General features: G+C 37.9%; 1 protein-coding gene across 1 annotated transcript in view; it reads right to left on the reverse strand.

Moving 5' to 3' along the window:
• COL25A1 (collagen type XXV alpha 1 chain) overlaps positions 1 to 27,667 on the reverse strand; it is a gene marked incomplete at both ends in the record, with an annotated part of 297,516 nt that overhangs the window by 127,592 nt on the left and 142,257 nt on the right. The window contains 3 exons of the mRNA XM_084264091.1: positions 14,372 to 14,398; positions 16,501 to 16,508; positions 18,573 to 18,617. Coding sequence (XP_084120217.1) covers positions 14,372 to 14,398; positions 16,501 to 16,508; positions 18,573 to 18,617 — 80 coding nt within the window. The remainder of the gene's footprint in view (positions 1 to 14,371; positions 14,399 to 16,500; positions 16,509 to 18,572; positions 18,618 to 27,667) is intronic.

Here is a 27,667-nt window from a genome sequence, read left to right on the forward strand (position 1 = left end):
AGATAGACAGGCTATGTCTACAAGTAAGCAATTTGGAGAAAGAAAAAATGTTCAGAGTTTGGCTATACAGGGAGTGGCTGAACTACAAGAGAAGTGTCGCATATGGTAACAATAAGGGAGTACAAAGAGCTCTATGCAAGAAAAATTATAGTCACAGCTTTTCAAAAGGGTATTTCACAACTGAAAAATAATTGCCGAGATACTTTTTATTTTTATAGTTTATGCAGGAAATCTGACAGGCAGTTTCTTGTGGTGCAGATGCATTTTTGTGTATCTGAGCACTATGATTGCTCTTCCTGCTGAAATATATATGTAAAAAGCCACGAGAAAGAGCTGGGCAGAGCTTCTAAAAGACTGCAGGCAGACGTCTTTCTCTTTATCGTGGCCAACATTGCACACATCACAAATATATAGGAAATAAAACAGCCAAATGTGTGTACCCCAAATTGTGAAGCACCTTTGTTGTCTTCATACATCAGCCTAGCAAGATTATTTCCAGACAGTGTTTTTTCTCTTTGTAGGCCGTACATCTCATTAGCATCTGCAATATTTATACAGATATACCCTTACGACAAATTAGAGCAAAGGGAAACTAATGTTGACCCCAAAAAGAGTAAGAGCAACACAGTAATTCACCATTTGAGTTACCATAAAGAATGGAATCATGTGGACCCTCTTTTGGCTTGGTTCATTTTAAACTGATTGTTTACAACTGACTAATATTGTTTATTATAGACCAAAAAGCATGAACTACCTAAGTGATCCTCAGATACTTCTTCAGAAGAAAAAAAAAATTGTAAAATGAATCAGCCTATTCTTGGTAAATCGTAAATGGTGCAGTGAGTTGAGAAACAGCACATTGTAACTGACTGATGCTAAAAAATTAACTATCTTAAAGTTGTGATGTTAAAGTGCTTACTCCCATATGCTTCATAAATCCATAAAAACTGTCTTGTGAAGGGTTGCAGAACTACGTGTTTCTGTAAAAAAAGATTTCATTATGCTACTGAATTCCAGCATAGTTTTACAGGTACTTGAACGTGGGGAACATACACAGACCAAAGAGAAATCTCCTACATTCTACTGAAAAGTTCTCATTTCTCCTGAAGAACCTGAACTCCTGTGTTCATAAATAGAAAGCACATGGCTAATTCATCAACGCCAACATCACTGTGTGAATATATTTGATGTGGTTGGTGCCATGTTGATGAGAAAAACAATAAGCTGTGAAAAATGTCACTTCTCAAAAATTAGCTGGCTAGCATTCAGCCAGAGATAGATTGTTGTAACAGCTGTGGCAGGATGACTTTGATGAATTAGATTAGGAGTAATTCTGGAGAATCTGTCTCCTTACACCACCACAGAAGTGATTCTATATGCTTACTAAAGCCCTATTAAAGAATAATGTTTCTTGTTATCTGTGTTTTGATGGCTTTCCAGGATATGGGAGGAAAAAAACCCCAGTGAACAAACAAACCAAACACTTAACTTTTCAGGCAATCTCTCTTTTGGTTTCTGCAAATCTCTTTTCAGGCCAGAATGAGGTCCATTACAGAAAAGCAAAAATACAGTATTTTGGTAAATAACACAGTATCATAGAGAATTAACTTTCAGAGGTCATTTTTTGGCCTTCCCTTGGTGGAACCATCAACTTTGGAAAAGTAGCAAAACTCAAGAGACTCAAGAGCAGGTACATAAATCAATTTTTGCTCCATTAGGATAAAAGATTCTGACCACTGTGCTCCTTTTAACCGCCTACAGAGGTGCTTATTTTCAACAGGGCTCCAAGGGAATTAAGAAAAAGATACTGCTACCATAAAGATACTTCTCTTTTCACTTACAGCAAGTGAGAACAATCAGACTGGATACATCGCCATAAAAAAAGAACAGTTACAAAGGGTTTAAAAGAGAACAAAACTAAAAGCCAAGGTACTGAAGCGTTTATAAATAAACATGTAGATAAAAACCTAAATATTTTGCCTATCATGTGGTGGAATAAAGCTTTATTTGAAGAATTCCATAATAAACAAAATGCCGATGTTCATCATACTAAGTCCTAGCCTGTAAATGCAGTGTTTCCATCTGGGATGCAACATAAGAAAACACACTTGTGCAGTTGCACTGCCTTAAGACTTAAACTCCAAAGGAGTTGTTTTCAGCTATGTACTGCCAGATATGCTTAAATACTGGAATATATAACTGCACACATGCAGGCCTCTTCAGATACTTCTGTCAAGTACCTACCAGATTTAAAAGGCACAAACATACACACACCTAGTTTTAAGACACTGTAGTCTTAAACAGACTACAACCTAAATAATTTGTTAAAAGTTGATCGTGCTACATACAAATCTGTCCCCTCAAAAATTACTTGGAACCAGTAAACTCTCAAAAAGCATAAATCATTATGGAAAATCTCAATGAAGCATATTTTGGGAATGCACTGCAAGCTTTCTTCCTCTTTCTTCCTGAAATGTTTTCCCATACGGTTTTTAATGAAGCACTGCCTGTTCTATTTCCCCAACTTAATCTGAAATGAGGGATGCAAAAATGAAAGAATTTGTATTTTAAGAAAGGATTGTTTCTAGGATTTGAAGAAACTTTTCACATTAATCTTACTGTAAATGGTACCAAAAAATTGCTTTGCAGGAGGAACATCTAGCCTTTCAAAACACTGGATGCTGCAATTTAAACCCACACTGTAACATCTGGAAGCTCACGACAAGGTTGAAAGTAGCAGGCGAGCCCATTCACAGGACCGTGCAGGAGGAGGAGCAAGAGGAGAAGATACACGTTCTTTACTGTAAGCCCAGGTGTAACTCATGCCTGAGGGATGACAATGAATATGTGCCTGGATAAGAAATAATATTTGAGACAGTAAAACCTTTCTTGGAATGGAAGATTATCCAAATTACATATATGGAATGTTACATACCATACATTACATATGTATGTAATTATCCAATTAAAACAAGTGAAAAATTTGATTATGTCTAACATAAATGTTAGTGCCAGTATTTTTATAAGAGTATTGGGAAAACTTAAGAACTTTCTGTTTTTCATTATTTTACTTAAGAGCAAATAAAAAAATGGGTTAAAAATAGGGAAAATGCCGTGCCTTACATTAAAATTAAAAGTTACCAGGGTAAGGAGATGCAGCAAAAGACAGAAAAGGAAGGAAAGAAACTCAGTCAAGAATGAGTCAATACAATACAAGCAGCTATGAAGGGGAAAGCCTGGAGCCATATGTTCACCAGCTAGAGGGAGGGTCTAAAGGGAATTTTGGTTTGCTTGTAATGGGCTCAACAGAGGCTACTGGAAGAATCGTGTCAGTTTAATTCAGTGCCAGAGCAGCAATGATGCTTCAAAATACTGCAATTCTTTGTTTTTCTGTAGGTGAAATGATATACAGGCCTAACTTTGAAAGAACTTCTCCTGCCTGACAATTCTTTTTCTTCTATGGAAAATTCCATTTATGTAATTTTGAAATATATACGAAAAGCTTTGATTTTGAAATCCCCTTGTACTCCAATTAGACCCAGCATCTCACTGCACAGTCGGAATGAATTTCCTTCTTCCTCAACAACTGCTGCACAGAAACAAGCAACCCCAACTCAACATCTAGCCAAGGAAACAAATGTTACACCAGAGAACACCTATAACTCCATGTATTTCATACCTGTTCCTTTCTTAGCCATACTCCAGAAAAGTATACAATCCTCTCACACCTGTTTCCTAATGTCAGACAAATTACACAAACGAAACTGAAGTTCACCAGAGATGAACACGTGAATCCAAAGACAGAATATTGTTCAGTGAAAGAGCTTTTAAAATCCTAAAGCATTTACCAATCTCATTAGTCCACTGAATCTCAGTATCTCTATTCTTTTAAGTTTTTTGGATCCACAGATGAATACACCCAAATAAAGCATTTTCATCACTTTGTTCTGACATAACTGGTTTTCAAGATTATATTTTTGCAGAAGCTGGTGACAGCATAAAGAACAAAAATGTATTTCTTTGCATTCCCACCTAGGGAGAAACAATTTGTATGTGATGGCAATACCAGATTACCCTAAAGGCAGAGACCAAAAATAAGAGATCTCCTACCATAATCAGAGTGGATTAAACAAAAATCATGATAATTGATCCACACAGCTGGAAGCGGAAATGTTGAGGTCATTTGCTCTTCAGACACTGGCTAATCAGTCAGAGTAAAAGCCACAAGCCTTTCTCAGGAGTATATTTTCCATTAAAAAAAAAAAGGAACGTGCATTTGCAAGTGTCTCACAATGACTAGGAATGCAAATTGCACGTTATGCATAGTACTTACTTTGGGGATTGCTTCTCTAAGTGAGTGCTGGTCAGCACAGACAGAAGTAGAAGAATCTATGCTTAGCTTTCCTTATCTGCAACTGATCTGGTAAAATGAGGAACTGCTACAGAGAGATCAGTGTGACTTTCTACAATTTCCAAATTTCTCCTTAATTTTTTAAGAATTCCAGCCTTCCAAGAAGGAGCAAACATTATTATTTTGGTAACAATATCATGTAGTAGCAAAAAACTGATTGCAACAGAAGAAACTTACTTTTCTTTTCAGCTTATATGCATGATTGTTTTTCATCATGCCACTTTTGTGAGGCAAAGCAGCAAAGGGCTAAATTCTCATTTTTACAGGGAATAGCTACTGGTCATACATATGAAATAATCCAAAAAGAATTCTTAACTCAATGGTCCTCTGTTAGATTATCAGTATGGTGCAGATCTCTGTATTAGCAAAACTAATAAATGTTAATTGCTTTACCTTAAGCCAAAGAGGGGGAGCGGACCACTTTATACGGGTGATTTACGATCTGAATCCTACACAGTCACAGAAAAGAACTTCCAATTGGCATTCCACACTGCTTGTATAAATCTTTCCTACTAGACAAGTACATATGCTTTCCAAAATTGCCTAAACTAATTTTGATTTTGATATGCATGCACATAGCTGAAAAAAAGGAAGACAAGAGCAATGCAAACAGCACCATGGTATTTTCCTCATGATGCACAAGACAAGATGCACACTGAATGAGCACCATGCCAAAGATCCCTAGGAAACAGAAAAAATACTTTAGGGGGTTGTTCTACCAGCTAACTTCTGGCATTAGAAAAGAAACTCAAAAACACAGAGCTGACAACCTTATTACCTTGACAAATGCCAGCCAAGCCATTTCTGGTGCAATGACCAGATGATGCTAAGCGCTGTGTATTGGCCTGCTACAGGTGTATGAAACAACTTTTTTATTCCCATTAGGGAAAAAGTTCTCCATATAAGAACCACCAGCTCAGGTGCCCACCTGCTCCAGATGTTCTGCTCCTTGTATCACGCCTCTCTGAAATGGGAACTGAAGGCTAACTGCGGAGGGAAGCAGGCATCCAGACAGCCTTGGAGAAAACACTTCCACGCTGTGCTTTCTGGAAATCGCAGAACCCAACCACCCAGTCTGGCCATTTAGGAACAAGTTTCTTCAATGAAATTTTGCAGCCCTTGACGTCAGCTAGGATTAACAATGCACTTAAACTCCAACACAGGAATATTCACCTGGGAGCTTTAAGGGTAGTAGAGTTTTACATGTTTTTCAGCTATATCCTAAGTCTGAATGAAAAATCCAGTGTGAAAGAAAACAGTGCATCATGTTTGCAACCCTCCTCCAAGATGAGGAATTGGTGACTTAGGATTTCTTATAAGATGCTTCCCATTTGTGACAGATAGAAAGGATAATTTAATACAGGTTTTCTACTGTAAGTGATTTAAGATTTTCATCGAATCTCAAAATGCCTTGTCAGAAAGCGACAGCTCAGGTAAACTGTAAGAGGCATTTTTAACTATCAGCGGTTACTCACTCTGTATCCATGTCAAATGCAAATTGAGAAAGGAGACAGAGAATTACAACTCCTATCTATGTGCATATTGGGAAAACATTTGGAACACAACATGTTGCTCCAAGGTAGTTTGTTTTGTAAGTAAACCTATTTCTGCTACACAGGAGAGTCACATCATGTGTGGTGAGGAAATGACTCAGACATTTCAAGTGGCATGCCCAAAGAAAGGCAAGTATGGATGAACTCAGGTACAGTTTAAGCATTATGTCTGCCAAAGCATAAATGTGAAAATCATAACTACAGCCTTCTGCATGCCACCTGCTTAGCTGCCACGCTGAACTCAGTAGAGTAGCCTAGAGAGACCAGAAATTTATGTATACTGTCAAACAGATGACAAACCAACTTAATTCCTTTCTCTATCTATACATGTTTTATTATGAAAGAGGGCAATTTTTAAAGCTCTAGAGGAAAACACTGAAAAAAGACTTTAATTTAAACTATACCAGTCCTATCTATCTGCCATCAGCTATAATTCTGTATTTATCTGATAGATATATGGGGTTGTGTCACTCTGAACTGATGTCAGCAGTGAATCTAAACAACGATGATTCACACTAGCCTGTGGTATCTTAGCATTATGTGCTCAGTTCTCATCACACACTGACATCTAGAAATGTCATGCAGATACGTAGATGTTATAGGAGTTTTCTGCCCATGCATTAAATAGGGTCTTGGCAGATCCCAATGATACACTGAAGTTACATATTACAAAGTTGTTTTATTATTCTATTAATTTTCTACATCCTTATTTGTAATGCTATATACAAAATGGACTAAAATAATTTAGAAAGTTTAAACCAGAACATACTATGTAGGCAGGCATCTACCTATTGCAGCAGAAGTAGTTTCTTAATCACCATCTGAAGTTTCTACTTTAGCCTACTCATAGCTTTTTAAAAATTATTTTAATTTTTAAATTAAAATAATTTAAATTTAGAAATATCTTTTTTATAGTGCTGACTTTTACAGATGAGGCAGCTGTTACTTCACTGTCACAGTCACAGATATGGAATAGCTTGGGGCACTCTCGACATCCTCCAGGGAGTTGCGGAAATAAACACTGCCTTCTCTTATTTATGCACTCAGCAATACATGAGGGTAACAGATGAAAATATTCAACCATGGTTCATTCAAAATGGAAACTGGCTCATGAGAAGCTAATAACAATGTTTGAATGTGTAGCTTCGTCATCTGCAACACAAAATTAACAGCAACTGTAGGCTTAAGGGGTCTCAAAATTTTCCAATTGAGTTGACTTTTATGATTATCTTTAATCAGTGTAAAGATTAAAGAAATGAAAGATTAATTGCATTATATATTTTTTATAGAACTGAAGGTCATAAAACCCACTATTGTATTAATGACATCATTACAAAGGCTGCAGTTACTACTCAGCCAGGTATGTGAATTTAGAGAGTATTCCAAATTTTGTAAGCAAAAAAATATTAAGATTATTTGCAGAGTATTATTAGTACATCCTCAGCTACAGTATTTTTCTAATAAAATAACTACCTCATTCTGATAGCCTTTGTCTGATTCTTCCATCACAGAAATACTATGGAGTTAACCTGCTTAGCAGCAAGCATGTGCTGTGTCTGTGTAAATTGAAATGTGTATCTCAGAACCACCTAACTGTGGAGGATTCTGGTGGTGTATTATTGAGAAATTCTGATTCGCTGTGTCGTGACCGTTAGGAATATCTCTTCAGTGCCACTGAAGTTTTCTAGTAACAAGCAATTCAACAAAGCTTGCCACTGTTAACTTGCCTGCTAACCAATACCACAGGACGGTAACCAGTGCAAGGTGTAACCCACTTTTCTACAGACTGGACTTTATCTCTTACCTATCAGAATCTTAACTGCCAGAATGTAATTTTTGATACTGCACTTAAAAACTGGAATTAGTGCCATAGCTATGGTTGGATATATAGGCAAAATTCAGACTTCATCATGAGACCCACCTCTGTGTAGTGTTCGTTCAAGGCTCACATCACATAACACAGGTATGGTTTGAAAAAGGTCATCCTGGTATCCATCACTTAGCTAAATCTACCATCAAGTGCTTTACTTGGCAAATGAGTTGATGGGAAAGATTGAAAGCACCCTTTGACTACAGCTGTAGAAAGCTGGATCAGTTCCACTCTTGCTTGTGAAGTTAAGTGCTGTATCTCCACAACTCTTACTCCTGCAGTTGCTGGCCTGGACTTTAACAGAGAAGTTCATCTCTTCTTATAAGTTTCTGTGACAGGACTGTAGCACTTGTGTACAGCAATGCAAAGAAACTGTATTACACTCCAAGTGAACGAACTACGTCCTTGGAAGAGTCACTAACAAATGGCTCATGTGCAGACTTTTGGTGAACCATGACAAGATTATTTGGAATTCCAATTGGTTGTCGTGAATGTATTAATGGAAGGTGGTCATGTGACATAAAACAGTAATTTCAAAAAAAGGTCTAAGGACTTAATTTATACTCACCCTGAGTAATCACTCATTTTCTGCAGAATCTAAAGCAATGGTGTCAGCTGGCAACTTTCAGGAACAATGTGCAAGTACTACATTGCCCTGAATAAAGAAATCTTTAAACCCAGTAACCTTTTGAGATAGACAGCTGCCCAACTGTATTTCTTCAAAGAATGCAGAGGGTTCTCTTCATTCCCTGAGAACAATAAAAATGTTTGAGGCAGATAGATCAACTGAAAATCTCATGGCTCCCAAGCCAATCACCTCTTCCAGGTCTAAAAACAATTAAAGTGAAAATGCATATTAAACACACTGCACAGAGAGGCTTTTGAGATTACAGTTGTTTTGAATTTTCTGTGTGTTTAAAAAAAAATAAAATTAACCTGAAATAGTTCTAATGCTTTACCACGAAACCTGAAATTTATTGCAAAAGTATTGCCAGTATATGCTTAAGAAGTTACTTTGGTCACATGCCAAATAAAAAAGGTGGTCTGTGAAGCCACATGATGAGAAAAAGCAATGCTATAGAGTGGGAAACTTCTATAGGATCACCAAGCCAAATCCTCAGGGTAAGGTCAGAAACCAACACAGCCACTCCTTGAGCTTAGACATTTGCATTTCACTATGACTGTGAAGATGACAACACCTGACTGGCTACTGGAAATACCACAGATATTATTAGAAATGCTTAATACTGTCATTGGTTGGAAAACTGTCAATCTTTGCTCATGTCTCCTCTTTTAATTATTCCAGTTATGTTCATCTTACAGCAACGGAGCTGCTTAAGTATCCAAGGTTGAAAAACTTGCATTTAAATGGGATTATATTTACATATTATATGTTTTGTTTTCACTAAAAAATAATGACAGAATAAAGACTATGACTGAATTGACACAAGCCCAGCCAACACCCACCCCTTTTTTTTTGGTAGACTTGTACATCAAATTGGTTAAATTGAAGAAAACAAGTCTTGCCATGCAATTTCTTTATTATATTTTAGCAGCACTTACAGACAAGAAATAAACTGGAAAAGCAGACATCCCATGGGACACCCTAATGAGAAAACTTTATGCATCAATTGTATTTAATTCCTTATGCTAGAAACTGATTTATGTCACTTCATTGTGAAGGATATATAAAATAACTCCACAATCAAAGTGGTACTCCCCTAGCTCCGTACGTGGCTTGGAATCTCTCCCAGAAACAAGGTCTGTTCCAAAGCTCGGTCACAGCCAAATTACTGAAACATCATACCCACAGTGTGTACTTCCAATCACTGACAACTCCGATAAAATAATGGTCCTGATACCTCAGGCACAGATGAGAAACATTTTCCAAGGCTCCGATGATGTGCACAGAACTGGAGTCAGAAGCAAGAGGATGAAAACCTCCAGGTTAACCTTCCCGTGCAGGTAAACCTCCTGTTGCTAACTCACAATGGCACAGGGTTTTCTCATTTTAGAACAGACAACACTTACATAGCATACCTGAATATATATATATATTAGTGTACCTTTTGAAAAGTTATTGATGATACTGAATACTTGCCCCAAGTATCCACATCAGTATCTGTTTGTTTTTGCAACTGCTTAATGGTTCTTAAATACGAACAGGTGGAAGAAGAAACAGATTTAATGGTTATTGCACAGTAAATTTACCCCCTGTAATTACACTTGAGTTGCATAATATAAGAGGAAGAATGGAGGAAAGAAGAAGGATCAGTACTACACTGCTACTTACTACACATTTACATGAACAACCCTGGTCTCTAACTGGAGAGTCAGCAGAAAAATGAAGCACAAAGTGCTGTCAAAGACAAAGCAACACAGCAGGACAATAAAATACCTTTTTCAAATTTCTCGTAACAGTGTATTTCATGCTCTTGCACACCAGACCTATTTCTTCAAACTCAAACCCTTCATAGTACTTCTCTGTTCTACCTGGGATTCTCGTTGCCTTTAGTAATACAGGAATAGAAAGGGAGGAGAGGGGCAATCAGAACTTTCCAACATATTCTTTACATATTGGGACAACAGCTTGTCTTATGGTAGACCGGGGCAATTCTACCAGGCTAAAGAATTTAAAATCTCTACTCGGAGTCCTAAGCTTTACCAGCTTTTTATCTTCACTATTCAGAGCTAGGAAAGATTTAAATGAAATTACAGGTGAAATATCAAAGATCTACATTTCAGTTTTGAGCCAGTGATGATATTTTGCAGTTACAGGAAAACAATCTCTGATTTAGAAAAATCCTTTTCTGCAAGAGAGGAATCTGTCTGCATATCCTGAAGATGAAACAAGGATGTTAGACAAAGTGGGATTTAATACAAGACACATGGTCACCTGGAGCAGCGATAACCCTCCACAGCTCCTAACAGTCTTATAAATGCACCAGGTGTTCTACAAAATGACATCATGGAAAGATGTAGGAGAAATTTCCCCCAAACACTCTTTCTTATGGAGCAACACTGTGTGGGCATCTTCATATTCTCACACCTTATTCTGAAGATAGTGCAGCTTTATGGCAATACATGCAACAACTTCCAGGATGATTTATTCCGATGTTGAGTTTGATCTGTACCCCAACTTGGAAGAAAAGGTAGGAATTTTTTTTTTGTTTCCTTTAGTTTTTCAATGCAAAACAGTAAATAACTTCTGCCCATTCAACCAGTTTATAAAATTATTTTCTGCCTGTAGAGCACTACATGGAATGTGTTTTTGGCCTCTTCACTGCATTCCAAAGCTGGAGTTTTTTTTTTAAATTTTTTTTTCCCCAAATTCTAACGTTATTTCTGAAGAGACATTGTCATACAAAACCCCTGCAACACACGCCCATGTTCTCATTTTCTGATGCTTGTGCACCCTCTTGGTCTCTTTTATTTAAGAAGATGTGATAGCCTATTTCAATTTTAAACTGAAGTTGGAAGAGTTGCAACTCTGAATTTGGTCACTCTCAGTTATACAAAGCTCTTAATGGGGAAAAAAAGGTGCAGTACCAGTGTACACATATTCATAGTGCCTTACATAATAACAAATTAATCATGGCCTTAAAAATAATTGTTATTAAGTGTATTACTCATTAGTAAAAGTTCAGCTTCTTTTCTTGACTTTTGATACCTTATCTTCCCAGGAAGTCAAGATTTCTCAATGTAATTCCTTTTACTGTTGTTGTTATTCTGATTTCATAAGATACCTTTAACATTAGGAAGAACACAGAAAATGAAAACTTATGCCTTGGAGTAAACAGCCACTAGCTTTTGTGAAATCACAATGTTATGTTTTGGTCTACTGAGCAGGGAGCTTTTTTAAGCTATATGTGGCAGGCATACATCTCTATCCTCACAGAATATCCTGTAAAATCCAATAAAGATTAAAGCAATAAGGTTTCTACAGGAGTTAAACAGGACTCCAGAGAAATAATTTTAAACACTAATGGCCTTTTCACGGAGCTCTACAGGACTGTATAAGTACTTTTAAAGTGCCTTGCACTTGCTGTTACATATTTCCCATTCAAAGCAGGAGGATATGGCTGTAACTGAAAAGGTTGAGACAGCCAGCCAAGTGACGACTTTCGAGAACCAGAGCCAAATTCTATTCCCAGTCATTTGCAAGCAGAAAGAAGTGTTCAGTCAGTGCTAAGCACTACTGAAGGCAAACATTTGCCTGTGCATGCACGGATGGCTGCACGCACACAGAGAAATGTATTCAGACTAAGTTTGCCCATAATAACAGCACTATTAGACCCAGAAATTTCAATAACATGGCTTCCAAGAACCTTTATTGTCTCAGATCCCTTAACAAATGTCTTCAAGAAAACAGCTGGACCAGGACAAAGGACTAGGCCTTCAGACTCTAAAGAAAATTATATTTTCAAACTGTCCTCACGGAGCCTTCAAGATGTGCATGAATCCATCACTAATACATTCACTCATTTTCTCAACTTACAGGTTAGGTCAAGAAGTTAAATCTTTGAGGCTTTTGTGCTTTGCACAACATAAACTTTACCTTGTGCATTAAGGTCATTAACTGGAATGAGGAACACCAGAGATATTTAATTTCCATGGAAGTCATGACCTAAGAGCCTAAGGGCTGGTTTGTTGTCACCATGGTTCTTAAATCCCAGTCTTTGTATATAGAGCTCATAATTGGATGATGGCCAAAAGAGGGTTTTTAACAAGCTTTTGACTTGACTATTTCTCCACACACTTGTGCACTCACCTATGTAGGTTAAGCAATCTAAGTGAAATAGGAATGCGTACTCTGAAATCTCATAATGGTTTCACTATATCCAAGCAGGTTTCTTGGTTCTGATGATCGGTTCCTCACCAGCTGACTTTCAACTAGTCATAACAGTAAAGATGGGCATTGGATGAAGTCTCATGTGTAACATTTCTCAGTAAACTCTGCAACTACAGATGATACCAAGAGAAAAGTATTGAAATGGGCTGCATCAAAAGCGTGACCAGCAGGTCAAGGGAGGTCATTTTGCCCCTCTACTCTGCTCTGGTGAGACCCCACCTGCAGTACTGTGTCCAGCTCTGGGGCCCCCATACAAGACAGATATGGATATGTTGGAGTGGGTCCAGAGGAGAGCACGAAAATGTTCAGGGACATGGTGCACCTCTCTTATGAAGACAGGCTGAGAGTGTTGGGTTTGTTCAGTCTGGAGAACAGAAGGCTCCATGGAGACCTTACATATATTCAATATATAAAGGGGGATTAGAAAACTGATGGAGAGAAAGAGATTTTGTTTTTACCAATGCCCGTAGAGGCAGGAAAAGGAGCAATGATTTTAAACTGAAACATGATAGATTTAGTTTGGACACAAGGAAGATTTTTATTTTTTTTACAATGAGGGTAGTGAGACATTGGAACAAGTTGTCATGAGAAGTTGTGGATGCCCCTCCTCTGGCAGTGTTCAAGGCCAGGTTGGATGGAGCTTTGGGTAACCTGGTCTAGTGAAAGATATCTCTTTCTGTGCTGGAGGGGTTCAACTATATGCTCTACAAAGGTCCTTTCCAGCACAAACCATTTTGAGATTCCATGATTCTATGAAATTTTCCTATACCTGGAGGTGTTCAAGATATACAATTTATATCTACCAAAAGAAACAAATTATAAAATTCACTGAAAAAGTAGGCATCTTTTATCGGAAATACATAGGCAAATCAGTATGGAAGGACCCTTAGTGCTATATTATCTAGTGCTTACCATACTTTAACAGTCACTATGGGATGCCTATGTGCACTCTGAAATGCATTCACTAATACTTTTTGTCACTTAGTTTCTAATACTCATGCGATGGTAGGCATATACTTCTTTCCTTCAATGGGAGACCACAGACAGCTTGCCTGACTACTTGAAAGAAATACATTATTAACAGATTTTAGAAAGATGCATTATTTCATATATTCATTTTTTTCAGGCAGTAAGTTCTAAACATATGAATGAAATGACAGAAAAAGGAATTACATACGTTATCAGAATATTACTACATAACAGACAATGCAGACAACTGCTGGGAAGTCTGTAATAGTGTTTTACTTTGCTCAAAATGCATTGAATGAAGCAGTTGAAAGAAACAGGGCACAGTTGAAAGGAAGGACTTAGAGGTCCCATATGGCAACTCTACAGCTTTCTAATATGGAAAACTGAGATGCAGTATCCTGCTAAAGAATTTGGGGTTTTAACTAAAGTGAAAAAATATTTTTTTAATGTAAGAATGCGGAAGCACAAGACAAAATATGTGTAACATCAAACAATCGGTGCAGGGCATTTATGCATTGTAATTACTCAGGTTCTTTTTTTAAAACTTATCAGTTGGTGTTTTTCCCCTGCCTTTTTTTGATTTTTTAAAGGAAAGGCCAGCATTATTTTAGGCATCTGAGAAACAGAAAGGTCTTTTTGACAGTAATAAAGCAAACCCAAAATACAGCAATGTGATTTTAAGTAATACAAGCTATCATAAATATATGATGAGTTACCGGATAGCCATTTCGCCCTGGTAGACCCTGGTTGAATGAGATGAAATGGTATGACACACATTAACAACACAGTCATGACATATGACATAACAAACATGCAGAGTACATTATTAGCAAATTACAATTTGCATTTTAATTGCTGATAAGTGATGATATTACAAACCAACAAATACGAAATATGTACCACAGTGCAGAAATGAGGCTTTGGCAATGGAAACTGCATGTTCTAGCTTAAATAAACATTACAATTAAAAGGCTACTGGCTACTTTGGATTCTCACTGAAATTCCTTTTGTTATGAAGAGAATTATACATGTAGACAGAAGGGCAATATGCAGTTAAAAGAAAAAAGATTTGATGCCTAGGCAGTAAAGTACATAAGCTACCACTAGAACTGTAGGTGTCAAACAAGAAATTTGAGAATGCTGTAACAGCTCATAAAAAAAAACCAAACACAGGGAAAGCCCCAATCTTTGACTGTTGTCACGTGTGACACCCAGTAGTCATGTAGAAGGAAAACAGAGCTGTGCAGTAGCCTTTGAAAATGCTACACCTAAATTCCATGCAGCACTACATGGGATATACAAAAATTCACTATTTGAAATGAAAACAATCAGGACAGTCTCCCAGGTGAAAACAATAACTGAGTACACAACAGTTGCCCCTAGTGAGACTGCAAGCATCTAAGAAAATAAAAAAGTGAATTAGGAACAGAAATTACATTTTTATTAAATGCCTTGTAGCAACTTTAACCCTGCCTGCCAGCAAGATGAAGTCTTGTAAATTATGAATATGAAACTTGGAATTTTAAGTCAGGCACTTTGCAAAATTATTCAGTCCTGAAAACTATTTCAGCTTTGTGTTACTATTGCCATGACCTAGACCCTCTTCTCCCACCTCACCCCCACCGTGTCCCCTCAGAAGGACCTATCTGAAAACAGTAGGGAGCTGAAGTCAATTCATAATGAAGCACACAGTGCCTCTTGCCATGTTGTCTTGCTACAGGAAAATTGCTTGTATCATGATTTGTGATTGTTCTTTGTGTTTCATGGGAAGACCGCAAAAGAAACTGGGGAAGCTAGTGCTTCTTTCAAAGAAACAATACCATTATGCATTAAGCCTGGCCTTCATTGATGGCTTGTTAAATGATTCTGCCACTATCGACAGCTGAGCATGTGGTCAAAATCTTTCACTGCTCAGCATATACAGTTTACAGTAAAATCATCAGGTCACAGCAAAAATTCAAATAAGCATGTAGCATAGAATAGAGATATAATCTGATCCTGAAAATATTGTGGAAGTACTGTATCTATCAAAGAAAAAAAATTAGCTAGAAATCTGCAAACACTGTAAAAAAAATGTTGTTTTAATGGTCATGCTGTTATAGCATATGGTACACACGAATGGCTTGACAAATACAAATGTCTGTTTGAGATGTACATGTTTAGTCCTGTTCTTCAAGTCAGACTTAGGACCTACCCTGGGAATATACAGCAAAACCAACCAAAAAAACCAACCAAGCCAACAAAACCCAACCAAAAATCAAAACAACCCAAAAAAACCCAAAATGGAGAAACTGTTTTCTTACAAACAGGATTAGCATAAGATTTAACCAACTTACTACAGTGACGAGTATTACTTAATGTTCATTTTGCACAAGCACTTAAGTGTCTTCAATAACAATTACGCTGCAACAATCAGGATAGGCTGTAAAATTCCAAAGAGCCAGGAGCCTGTACCCCAGCGGCCTGTGATAAATGCAGAAGTTACTTCCCAGAAAAAGGCAGAGTGACCGAATCTGGACTTCAGGTAGCACACACACATTCTTCTATTGCAGTAAAGTATCCGTTAGCAAGTCATAAGCAAAAAGAACGTAACATACTTACGTGGAATTGGGATCCAAACTGTTACATGGAGCGCTGAATATAAAGCTTTATTGTTTTAGAGACTTTTTGCTTAAGGAACCTTCTGATTAAATTATTAGTCTCCAAGATAATGTCTAAGTGTTTATACTATATAAATATCACAATTCCCTCTTGATGATACATGAGCATTTTATCACGGTGATAACAGGATCTAACAGATTTCTCCCTGATTCTGGAAGAACCAACAATGTATCACTGTACTTACAGGAGGTCCTGTGGGGCAGGGGAGAGGGAAAAGGGTGAAAAAAAAAAGACAAAAAAAGAATATGTAAGCTTATGAAGTTATTGAAGAAAGTCACATACATATGAAGCCAAGCACTGGGCCTCAGGTCTGTAAGTAAGCAATACTGCTGATACGTTGGACACATTTTCTCATTCAAGCATTAGCTTTGGTTGTGGTTTGCAACTTGCAAATATGACTAACGTCTAAATGCATGCACTTACCTTACCAATTCTCCAATTACAGTCATGCAATCTTACGCAAGTTGCTTCTCCATCCATTTCCATGCAATTTCAAGCCAGTCCAAAAATACCAGCCAAGGACTAGAAATCATTTTGTCACACTCCACATAAAACATATAACCACATAACCAGTTTCAGTTAGCCATGCAGTTGGCATTTGATCACAGCTTTGCTGCAAAATTGCACAAAATACCCTTGGCATCTCATTAAGACATACATGTACCGGCATCTTCCAGCCTTCCAACTTTGCCTATGAGGAGAGGTTTCAGTGGCCACCTGACAGTGCTGAACTTTCTTTTCATCACCTTCCTTTCTCAAGGCACACGTATAAAATGCTCCCTATTAAAATGTCCCACTTCACGAAGTGATATTCACAGATTTTTTCAATTATTTAGACTCAAAGTCTTTTGTACAGCAGCTCTTGGAAATGTTATCAAAGGGCCACAAATCAAATCTACTGTTTCAGTCTTATTAAGTTGAGCAGCTGCAGCTCCCAAATCAATGGCATTTCATTAAGCTTTTATACCTCTCTCTAATTTCTGAATAAAGTGAAGTGCAAAAGGAGTATAAACTGGCAGCAGCTGTACTTTGAGATTACTTTTAATATTGACAGGCTATTGTTTTTTACAATGTGATTTTAATGTGCAGTAACTGAGGTAATTTCTTTATTCTGTTAAACATTCTTAAACAGCATTTAAGGTGCAGGCCTGTTTTTAAACAAGAGAGTTCAATTTCCTTTATTAATAGTTTAATATGTGTTTATTTCAGATGTAAAATGAATCAACAAGTATCCTGCAAAGTAATTGCCAGGACCATCTGTAAGACAATCTTCAACCGTAGAGGTTCCTTCTGTACCACAGCATTTTTCTCTGAAGTAAATACTAATCCAGCACTGAATGGAAACACCAGGGTTATTTATAGTAACCTTTGACAGGGATTGGCTTCAGTTTTTGATGTGGGGGAATAGGGAAATAGTTTTTCAGAGCCAGATAAATGATCATTTACAGAGATAAGAAAGGCTACATAAGATTTAGAGAGATCAAGTTGTTGGAAGATTTTCCTAACTGGCAGATTAGACAAGATAGCCAAGGAGATTAAAAATGCTTATTTTCTCCTGCACTGCCTCCAGAAAGTTCACCTTTATGAAAGACAATCCCACAACATAATCAACCGTTTCAGATGCCGTGAATGTCGGCAGAAAAATTGATGTTCAGCATCTCACAACATTGTCTCAAATGAAATTTCAGTCTCCATATCAACAGTGGGATTCTGTTAATAGCAACCTCCCCAGTACAGTGTAACCAACTACCAAACATTTTTCTTATTTCTGTAAGAACTTAATTGCTACTAATTTTTAATAAGTAACAATTTCTTTCATACCGAGCATTCCACTTATCACATTTTTTCCCTCAGCGCTGACATTTTTAACAGAAGGAATTATATTTCCTTCTTAGTTTCTTTCTAAAACTTCCTCTCAAACCAAGGGGGCCCGATGACTCCAATAACTGACTTACATGGAATTGTTCTAACCTGCACAACTAAAAGACACCAGAGGGGTTTGGAAATCACCAGTGGGATACCAAAGGTATACCATCACGCATTATGAACTGTGCCTGCAAATTAACGATGTCCAGAACTATCTGGAAGGCCAACAAGTATATGCCAAGGTTCACAGTTTTTTACCAGGGAAGACTCAGAACTGTCTCAGAGCACACCAGCAAAAAAAACCAAAAACGAAGCCATGCTGGGTACACACCTTCACAAAACCACAGACATGAATGAGTAACAATAGATCTCATGAAACTGAAAACTTACCAGTCTCTCCTCTTCTGCCCCGCTTACCTCTTTTCCCTGGAGGACCTAAAAAGAAAATGTTGCACTGTAATTTTTTTCTCTTAAAATTATATGTAGCATATGATTCGTGTTTGGACATAACAGCATTACATAAGATCCAGAGACTTTGGCTAATCAGGGGTAAAAGATAACCAGAATAAGATTCAGTAATTTGAAGATAAAATTGATAGCTACATTACCCACTATAGGTTCTCAGAAAAAAGGCTGGGGAGAAAAGCTTTAGAGGTCATCCAGTTCATTCCTCTTTCTCAAGGAAAAAATTAACCACATCTAAATTATTACTGCCACTTTCGAAGGCATTTTTTCCACAGTATTTCACTGTTCTGACAAGAGGAACATTTTTCTTTACATCCAACTTTCTGCACTGAAGTGCATCATTTCTCACCACAGGAAGAAACTGTTCCTTTTCTTCTTTAAAAGAATTCTGCATTCCTCAGAATTGCTACACCATTCCTTCAACATTCTTAAACCAAACTTATCATAGGGTGTTATATTACATTCAGCTGTATGAAGCCCAAAGTTTAGTATTTATTTTAAGAACAAATCCTCTGGAAAACAGATCCAGCCTCTACCTGAAAATGTGCCAGAGATGAAGAAACCCTCACATGGTTCAACATCTCCCAAACACTAACAACAGTGTATGTGGTGTCAGACACTTTGTCTCCAGTTTATGTTTGCTAGCCATAACACAATGGCTTAGTCCCGCCTACGTTTTTTTTGTGAAGGAATCCTTTACTACTCACTGACCTTTTTCCACAAATATTTACATACTATAGTCCCTGTCTGTTGCCACCTCTAAAGCAAATATAATTCCCCACACCCCCATCTTATTTCTTGACTCCAACTTTCAAAATCCTTTCTAAATTGCAAGCATCACTGCAACATTTCTCCCCTCTTCTTGGTGACACTGACATTGCTCCTGAGGATACAAGGACAATCACAGAATAACAGAATCTCCCGAGTTGGAAGGGTCCCTTAAGAATCATTGAGACCAACTCCTGGCTCCACACAGGGCCATCCAAGTCAGAGGATGGTATACCCTTGCACATCTCCTTGTACAGCAAGGAGGAGAAGCAGCAGCTGTGGCGGTGACACAGAGAACTGAAATGCTGCTTCTCTGAAGACAGAACCACAGGTGGGACTCCCAAAGCTGCTGAAGAGAGGCAAGCACAGGGGTGGAATTTCCAAAAGCAGCAAAGCACGCAGGAGCACAAGTACCTCTGCTGTGGCTGTATCGCGCTGTTTGTAATAGATATTAGGTGCACAAGTGGTTTTGTGCAAATGGTTAAGCAACTGGCTGCTACTACCCTGGCTGCTAATTTAAACAGCTACAAGATTTTACAATCATCTGAACGATCATCCCGTAGCTTTTAAAGGAATCTGAATGCCAAATCTTACTGTGAATTACATACTTGTGGCAATCTGGCTTAAAAGAACAAAAGAATAAGATGGTGAAAAGAAAGATTAGTGAAATTTCAAAGTATATATGGGAAACACCATAAGTGTGGCAGGGAAATAAAAGAATGCTGAATTAAAAAAGAAAAAAAAAAGAGGAGTAGTTCTTGCCTTGAAGGTAGGGAGGGTTATTCCTATCGGACCATTATAAATCTCACTAAAATCCTTCTTTCTTGTTCTAACAATTACAGCAGTGGCACAATGCAACACAAATTTAAGACAATTAAATTACACAAAGCAAGAATGGTATAGGATATTCATTCATACTTAACAAGACAATAATATTTTGTTATTGTATGCTGAAAAATAGCAAGTGTCATTTCATTGTAGAGAGCCCTGAAAATACATCTAGTCTCTGGAAGAGATATCTATGGAAAGTTTTTACCCAGGAATGTTACAAAACACAGTAAGTTTCTAAGCACACACACTTCCCCCCCACAATTATTATTATATCCCTGTCCCCATACATACCTGCTCAGCAGCCCTCAGTGGAGATCTCCTGGGCTATCGCCAAGCTCACAACAGAGCTGTGCAGTGATTTGGGCTGATAACAAATGTGGATGGGCAGGGGAAACTTACAAAAGGTTCTTCACCAGCTCATGACCTATCTTTCAGCATATATTCCGTTTGCAGAGTATTACTTTATTCAGCTATAACTGAGCTACAGATGTGCACATACACACAAATATAGCTGCGACCAAGTTTCCTTTTGAGAGGGCAACAAAACTGTAAAACTAAAATGAACTTCAACTGCAGAAAAGTAAAAGTCATTAACGCTACTAAGAGAAAACCCTCGCGACAACTTCAAACTAGAAATTTTAGAAAGAAATAAGTTTTGCCCAGCAAACCATATTTCCATAGAGCATTAAATTTCCAGTTTAGTATGTGTACAGTGATGGTGAAGATGGGGCTGCAGTTCAGTTCTTTCCTCTGACAGCAAGTACTGATCACTTCTAAGCCATTATTCTAAGATTAGTAGGCTCAGATGAAAGTGCCAATCACTAGAAAAATTCTTATTATTGTTATTATACTCCCCAAGTAACCACATCACTGAAGTTAGAAAAATACTCTGGATTTATGCCAGCATTAATGAAATTAAACCACTGTGCCTGACCTTTGGCTCATCAGGCCAACAGTATTTAAAAGCCTCTGAGTGATGTGAATCACTTCTCCCTCTCATTAAAAGCTTTTTTTATTTCTGCAGTACTCAGGTCTCTGTCAAAGTGGTACCACTTGCAAAGCTCTTAGAAACTGAGAGATGAGAGGTGGATCTTGCAAACTTCTACTGTATTTTGGGGACAATTTAAGAAAAGTACTTCTATTTTTTATTTTTTACCAGCACAAAACAATTAATTTTGAGCAGTTAATCACAGATGGTTCCAGTTCACAGAAATGCTAATGGTGATGTTTAAGGTCATCACTAGATGACCTACTACTTCCAAAAGTACATAAGCTTTCCCATTTTCCGGAACAGGCTGTTTTCCCCAAAACTTCACTGCTTACATCATGTTTTGCTCCAAGATTTTCCAGTTATTGAAACCCCAGCATTTTGCTATAAATACTAATTTTCCATCTGTCTACAGTTTTGATTTGGTGGAGCCTCATTACAGCAGAACAAACAATGAGTAAAGTTATACTAAGCACAATGTCAGCTTACAAATTGTCAACATATTTTTACAGCCTGCACAAGGTACACAACATATGACATAACTACTCTGAACTTCCTTGCCTAGGGATAAAAATCACTAGAATAGAATCACAAATGTTCATGCTGAAATCAATTTAATCCAGACTATTTTAAAAGTAGCTTGTTTAAAATTTCTTTTGATATTAAAAAATATAAAACTTAGAAAGAAAAACAGAAGTTTGAATCTCAGTGGAGTGAGCTGGGTTAATAAAGGTTACTGATACTGAGCAATAAGCAAAGTCTAGTTTATAGTAGTCAAGTTTGCCAATACATTGTTTTCTTAAGCTCATTTACCTACAGGTAGGGAGTAAGAGTAAAGTGCCAGAAGGCCAGCTGGTTTTCATTTTTAACTTAGTTTATTATTTTATTCTTCTATAAATGATTGACCTGATTTTCAAGAACAGAAAAGCTAGAAAGGATTTTTTTTCGTTCAGATGTCAAAAAATTAATGCCACTGCTATTCCGTATCTACTGAAGGAATTTTGAAAGCTGAAGAAATTGTGGGGGATTATATTTAAAAAAAAACTAAGAGTCAATTACTTATCTGAATTTATCTTCTCAAGGACTAAATATCAACATTTTTCCTTTTCTTATCTAACGTAAGAAACTGGCAATAACCACGAAACCAAAAAATGACACCAGAAAAAATCCTCACATCCCCCCCCCCCACACACACACACCTAACATGAGCCAAACAACAGGTTTAGACTTTGGCACTTAGTATTTTAACTGAACTATAAGTAATAAAAAGTAATAAGTCAACAATAAGGCTGTAACAAACAATTCCTCCCCTCAATTCCTCCAATTAACTCCAAAATTCTTCTCAACATAGTACTACTCTAGAGACCATGAAGGAACAAAAATCCAACTAATTAATGGGTTTCCCTCGATATTTTCAGAAATGTTAAGCACAACTTTGGTGACATTCACCTCCCAGTAATGGGTATTCTAATCTTCTCAATCAGAAATCCCAGATTGTAGGGATGGAAATCAGAAACAGTTTGTACATATAGATGATGGTCAGGTCATTGCTGTGGTCCTGAAGAGGGTGCCTCCATGTGCCTTATTTCATTCTCATAATTTAATAATTTGTCCTTTATGTGCACGGCAGTGCCAAAGGTCTGCATTGGATTTACTATTTTTAGACTGCTATATTGAGGTGGTTTTTTACTAGAAAAAAGTCGATTACAATTGTATGTATTTCATGATGTGCCTTGCCAGGTATCAAAAAAGGTCACATACATCAGCCACACACCTTAAGGGGTGGCAGCCAACATGCCATCTTTACCCTGCAGAAAGACGCAGCTATGCACTTGAGCTTTAACAGACAGGGGAATCTTAATTAATAAATCTTAACTTAGATCCATGAATATTTTTAATTCGGATACAAGAGATGGAGAATACACTCTCTTAAAATGTATTTATCATTGCATTTTTCCAGTGCTTGGGGTCAAGTTATGAGTTAAACTATGACATCATTAATTTATTAAAGACAGAAAAATGTAAGATATATGCTGTTCACACATTAGACAGCATAAGCAGGATTTTCTTCAGATCTCCATCTACTTTCTAAAAAAAAAAAAAAGCGCAATCCAAAACCAACTGGTTGTCTTTGCTCAAAGGGAAAAAAGGACTGAGCTGTCAAAAAAGCCCAACACAAAAAATAAAAATCAAAGAAAAAATAACAATAGTGTTTTCTTTCTCCAAAATACATTTTTAGCTATAGAAGAAATAATTCACACTGTAATAATTTATGAGGCACAGGAAAAACTAAGCTCAGGTTTTTAATTGGGATGAACCAATGACGATCACTAGGCTACATTGTTTCACAGCAGCCTCAAAATTAAAAAAAAAAAAAACAAAAAAAAAGGAATAGACAACATGCAGTGGGCTTACATAAAGGTGTGACTCACAGTCTTCTGAAGAGTAACCCTATGCTTTAAGGAGACAGATTCAGTAATTAAGGGGCCCAAACTGGGGGTGGAAGTTATGCCACAAGAGTAAAATATATATAAATTATTTTTTAAATTTGTGGCAAGTACGTTCTCATTTTCAAAGCAGCAGACTGAAAAAAAAAGAAACCGAAAAAACATATGGTGGATGAATGAGACCGAGAGTCCCTCTGTCAGCACCTGCCATTTGGTCTGATCTAGAAAGTGAAGTTACAGTGTCACAATCCAGTAAAAGGAGAAGAATCTTGGGCTCTAACAGGTGCTTACTATCTGTGTAAGAAAGAGCTCCTACACCAAGCCAGAGCATCATGTTTTGGATTTGTATCGCAACAGAACGGTCACTAATTTCAGCAAATGGTACTGAAACATCCCAACAGGCTGAGGTCCCACCTGATGGATGTCTGGGGAACATGAGATTTGATAGACACATCCTTTCTCATAATGCTGCCATCCAGGCCAAGCAGGTAACAATGGGCACATTTCTATCTCTGAAGCTGAGCACTTTCATACTGCATGGACCTCTTCCAGTCTACTTCATTGGCCTTTTTGCTCTTCCCTTTTTTCTCAGCTTTTTTAGTTCATGTAACACTGGGACTCTTTTTTCCTCACACACTACATAATCCTCCCACACTACATAATCCTCCCACCTGCCGTGTCAGTCTTCCACTTTCTACCTCGATCTGTCTGGGAGAGCCTGCCTAAATTTCCTACCTCACAAAATTAGCTACTCCACTTGGAGTTTCAGATGGATAAATAACACTCCTTGTTTCACACACAGTACCTCAACATTTTGGCTCAGCATGATGTATCATTGTGTTGCAGTGCTTGGATACATGTCAGAGGCTATTATGCAACTTGGCTGAGGAAATATCAAAATCAGCCTATGTGATCTACAGCAAAGAAATCAGACCTCCCTAAACCACATTATTTGTATCATTTCTGCAGAGGCTAAATGCCATCTGATTAGAGCCATCTAATCAGGTGATCCTCCCCCTCTACTCTGCCCTGGTCAGGCCCCACCTGGAGTATTGTGTCCAGTTCTGGGCTCCTTGGTTTAAAAAGGACAGGGATCTCCTGGAGAGAGTCCAAAGAAGGGCCACGAAGATGACTAGGGGCCTGGAGCATCTCCCCTGTGAGGACAGGCTGAGTAAGTTGGGACTGTTCAGCCTTGAGAAGAGAAGACTAAGGGAGGACCTAATTAAATTCTATAATTATCTTAAGCAGGGGATGCAGGGGGAATCAGCCAGCCCCTTTTCAGTGGTCTGTGGGGATAGGACAAGGCGCAATGGCTGCAAGTTGGAGCATAGGAAGTTCCACACGAACATGCGGAACAGTGAGGGTGACAGAGCCCTGGGATAGGCTGCCCAGGGAGGTGGTGGAGTCTCCATCTCCGGAGATATTCAAGACCCGCCTGGACGCCTGAGTGATATGTCCTAGGGAGCTGCTTTGGCAGGGGGGTTGGACCCGATGATCTCTTGAGGTCCCTTCCAACCCCTACAATTCCATGATTCTATGATCTAGCCAAGCATCATTTCACTAGTACCAGGCACTAGTGAGGCAGCTCAAAGAATCCTATGATTATCACTTGTAAGACAGATAGAACTGAACATACCTATTTTCTCTTTTTCTTATGGTACACATTCTTTGAAGTGCTAACAACCCTTCCAAAAATTCTAATATCATTCAGCATTATCTTTCTGAATTAATCTTGCAACTATGTCAATGTCCACCCCTTTTTTCCCTTTACCTTGTGAAATCGTTAGCCTAAGAAATCATGGGTGACAATAAGCCTCACTGTATAAAACATATTTCAAGAACTGTTTGTTTCTAATCTTACTTCCCATTGAAAAAATGTCTTGTAAAAATCACAGATGTCTCCTACTACATTGTTACTAGACCAAGAAACATTCCTTACCCAACTTCTTGGTACCACCAAGTTAAACAGCACACGTTTTTCAGATGTTCCATTGCTCATCTCTTTTGTAAGGTGAACATACCCTACTTCTTCAATTTTTCTATCTGAATTTTCCCCATACCATCAAAAATAGTTATTACTGCCTTTTCCTAAGTTTTCTCTAATTCTGCAGTGAGTCTGTTAGCATGGTAAGGCTGAAACATCTCATGCTTTGTCCCCAACTGTGAGCTCTTGCTCCCACACAACTCCTACAGGAGGAGCACTAACGCATGTCCAGCAGAGCAGCTCTGCCTATACCAGGCATCAGCAGCTGGCAAGGAACAGCCTGAATACAGCCCTTCCTGCAGAGCCTGGCAAGAAGCATCTCTCAGCCCCTGGGTTGTCAAACACTTTCCCAAGAGCAAGTCCTCCTTCCAAGAATTGTCCGTACTCAAAATGTATCATCATAACTTCTCTTAAAAGACAGCTCACTTTTCATCTGCAAATTTCACTCTACTTCATCTCTCCCCCTAACAATACACAGGCTCAAAGTGAAATCAAAGGTAAAAATTACTTAAGCAAGACTTATTGTCTTCAACTGTAAAGTAGAAGATAAGCACTGACATGGAAAATTTACTTAAAATTCAGGTTTTGGATATAGGTAACCACTGGAAATCCTTCCTTAATATCCATCTAACCTAGAAGTCCAAAAATAGGTTCCTTCTGTAACAGCTGCAGTAGAGGCTTCACAACAACCCTGGGTTTTGAGCATTCTCTAAACTCTGTATAACTTCCACTCCTTTCTCCCAGATTTTGTTTTCTGGTACAAAGGTACTTTAACTATTTAGCCCTATTCAGATGTAGACACTGGGAACGTTTGAAGTTGGATTTTCCCTGCCCAGCCCACAGGTGATTTGATGGGTTGAAGCTGCCTGAAATCTTTGTGAATGCTGCTGATGCTGCCCCCTAGGGCTAGATGCTTCAGTGCTTGAAGGCTATTCCCTCTTCTAATTGTTCAGCCATGGCCCAGCTCCCAGCCCAATGCGAGCATTAGGCTCATTACAGATAACACAGGTTAGACATAACTTCACTTAATGCTACAATATAAGATGGGCTATCTACTTTCTGCAGATATGACACGTGCTTATAAACAGCAGTAACAGATGTGAGAGCAAGTTATTCTGTCTAGAAATCCTCCCTCCATCAGTTTCCTTTATTTTTTCCTGTGCTTGTTTCTTTATGTGTTTCTTTTTTGTGTTCCATATGAGTGACCAGTGTTCTAGCAAAAACAGCACCATCAGTTTAACTAACGGACCTTCAGCATTTTTTGCACCATTCTTCATCCTTATGTATGCTAACACTCTGGCCACATCCTTTGCCACAGCTGTAGCTTTAGAAGTGCCTTGACTGACCTATTCATACATATACCAGAAACCTTTACCACGTAGGAGTCTTCAGAAGCATTACAGTCCCAAAGTTTACTCATAATGAAATATTCTCTTTTTTTCTGTTCAGTAGGATGACTGGAGTAGGAAACTGCTGCTCGTGGCCTCATTTTAAGAAAACATAACAGTGCAGAACAAAGAGGTTCTTGAAATTTGTGTTTTTCACAGGTTAGTGCATCATCAACATGCTGTGGCAGAACATGTGTAACTAGTCATATTTAAAATACTGTCAGAGGTGAAGATTTACTTTTATAAGGCAACCAATGAAATGATTCACCTCTGGTCACAGATTTTGTGTCCAGCTACAAGCTAGAATTACAATCTATCTTGCTAAAGCAGTTTGAAATAGATTCCAGTAGCTTAGGCTGGAACAGTTCACTGGTTCTTGGAGACCAAATTTTAATGGTGACACTGCTAAACTATTTTAATGAACACGTAACACTCCAAGCACACATGGTCATCTTTGCAAACACAGAAATAGCTGCTATCACCTGGCTGACAAATATTGCTGAGGGACAGCTGAAGTATGTAGGGATAGCTATTCTATACTAGCAAGGCACGAAAATCTTCTCATCATTTCAGCTTGCCATTCCATTGTATTATTATCATGCCATATCAATAGT

Source organism: Gallinula chloropus (assembly GCF_964237585.1).
Source record: "Gallinula chloropus genome assembly, chromosome: 4".
Taxonomy (NCBI): domain Eukaryota; kingdom Metazoa; phylum Chordata; class Aves; order Gruiformes; family Rallidae; genus Gallinula; species Gallinula chloropus.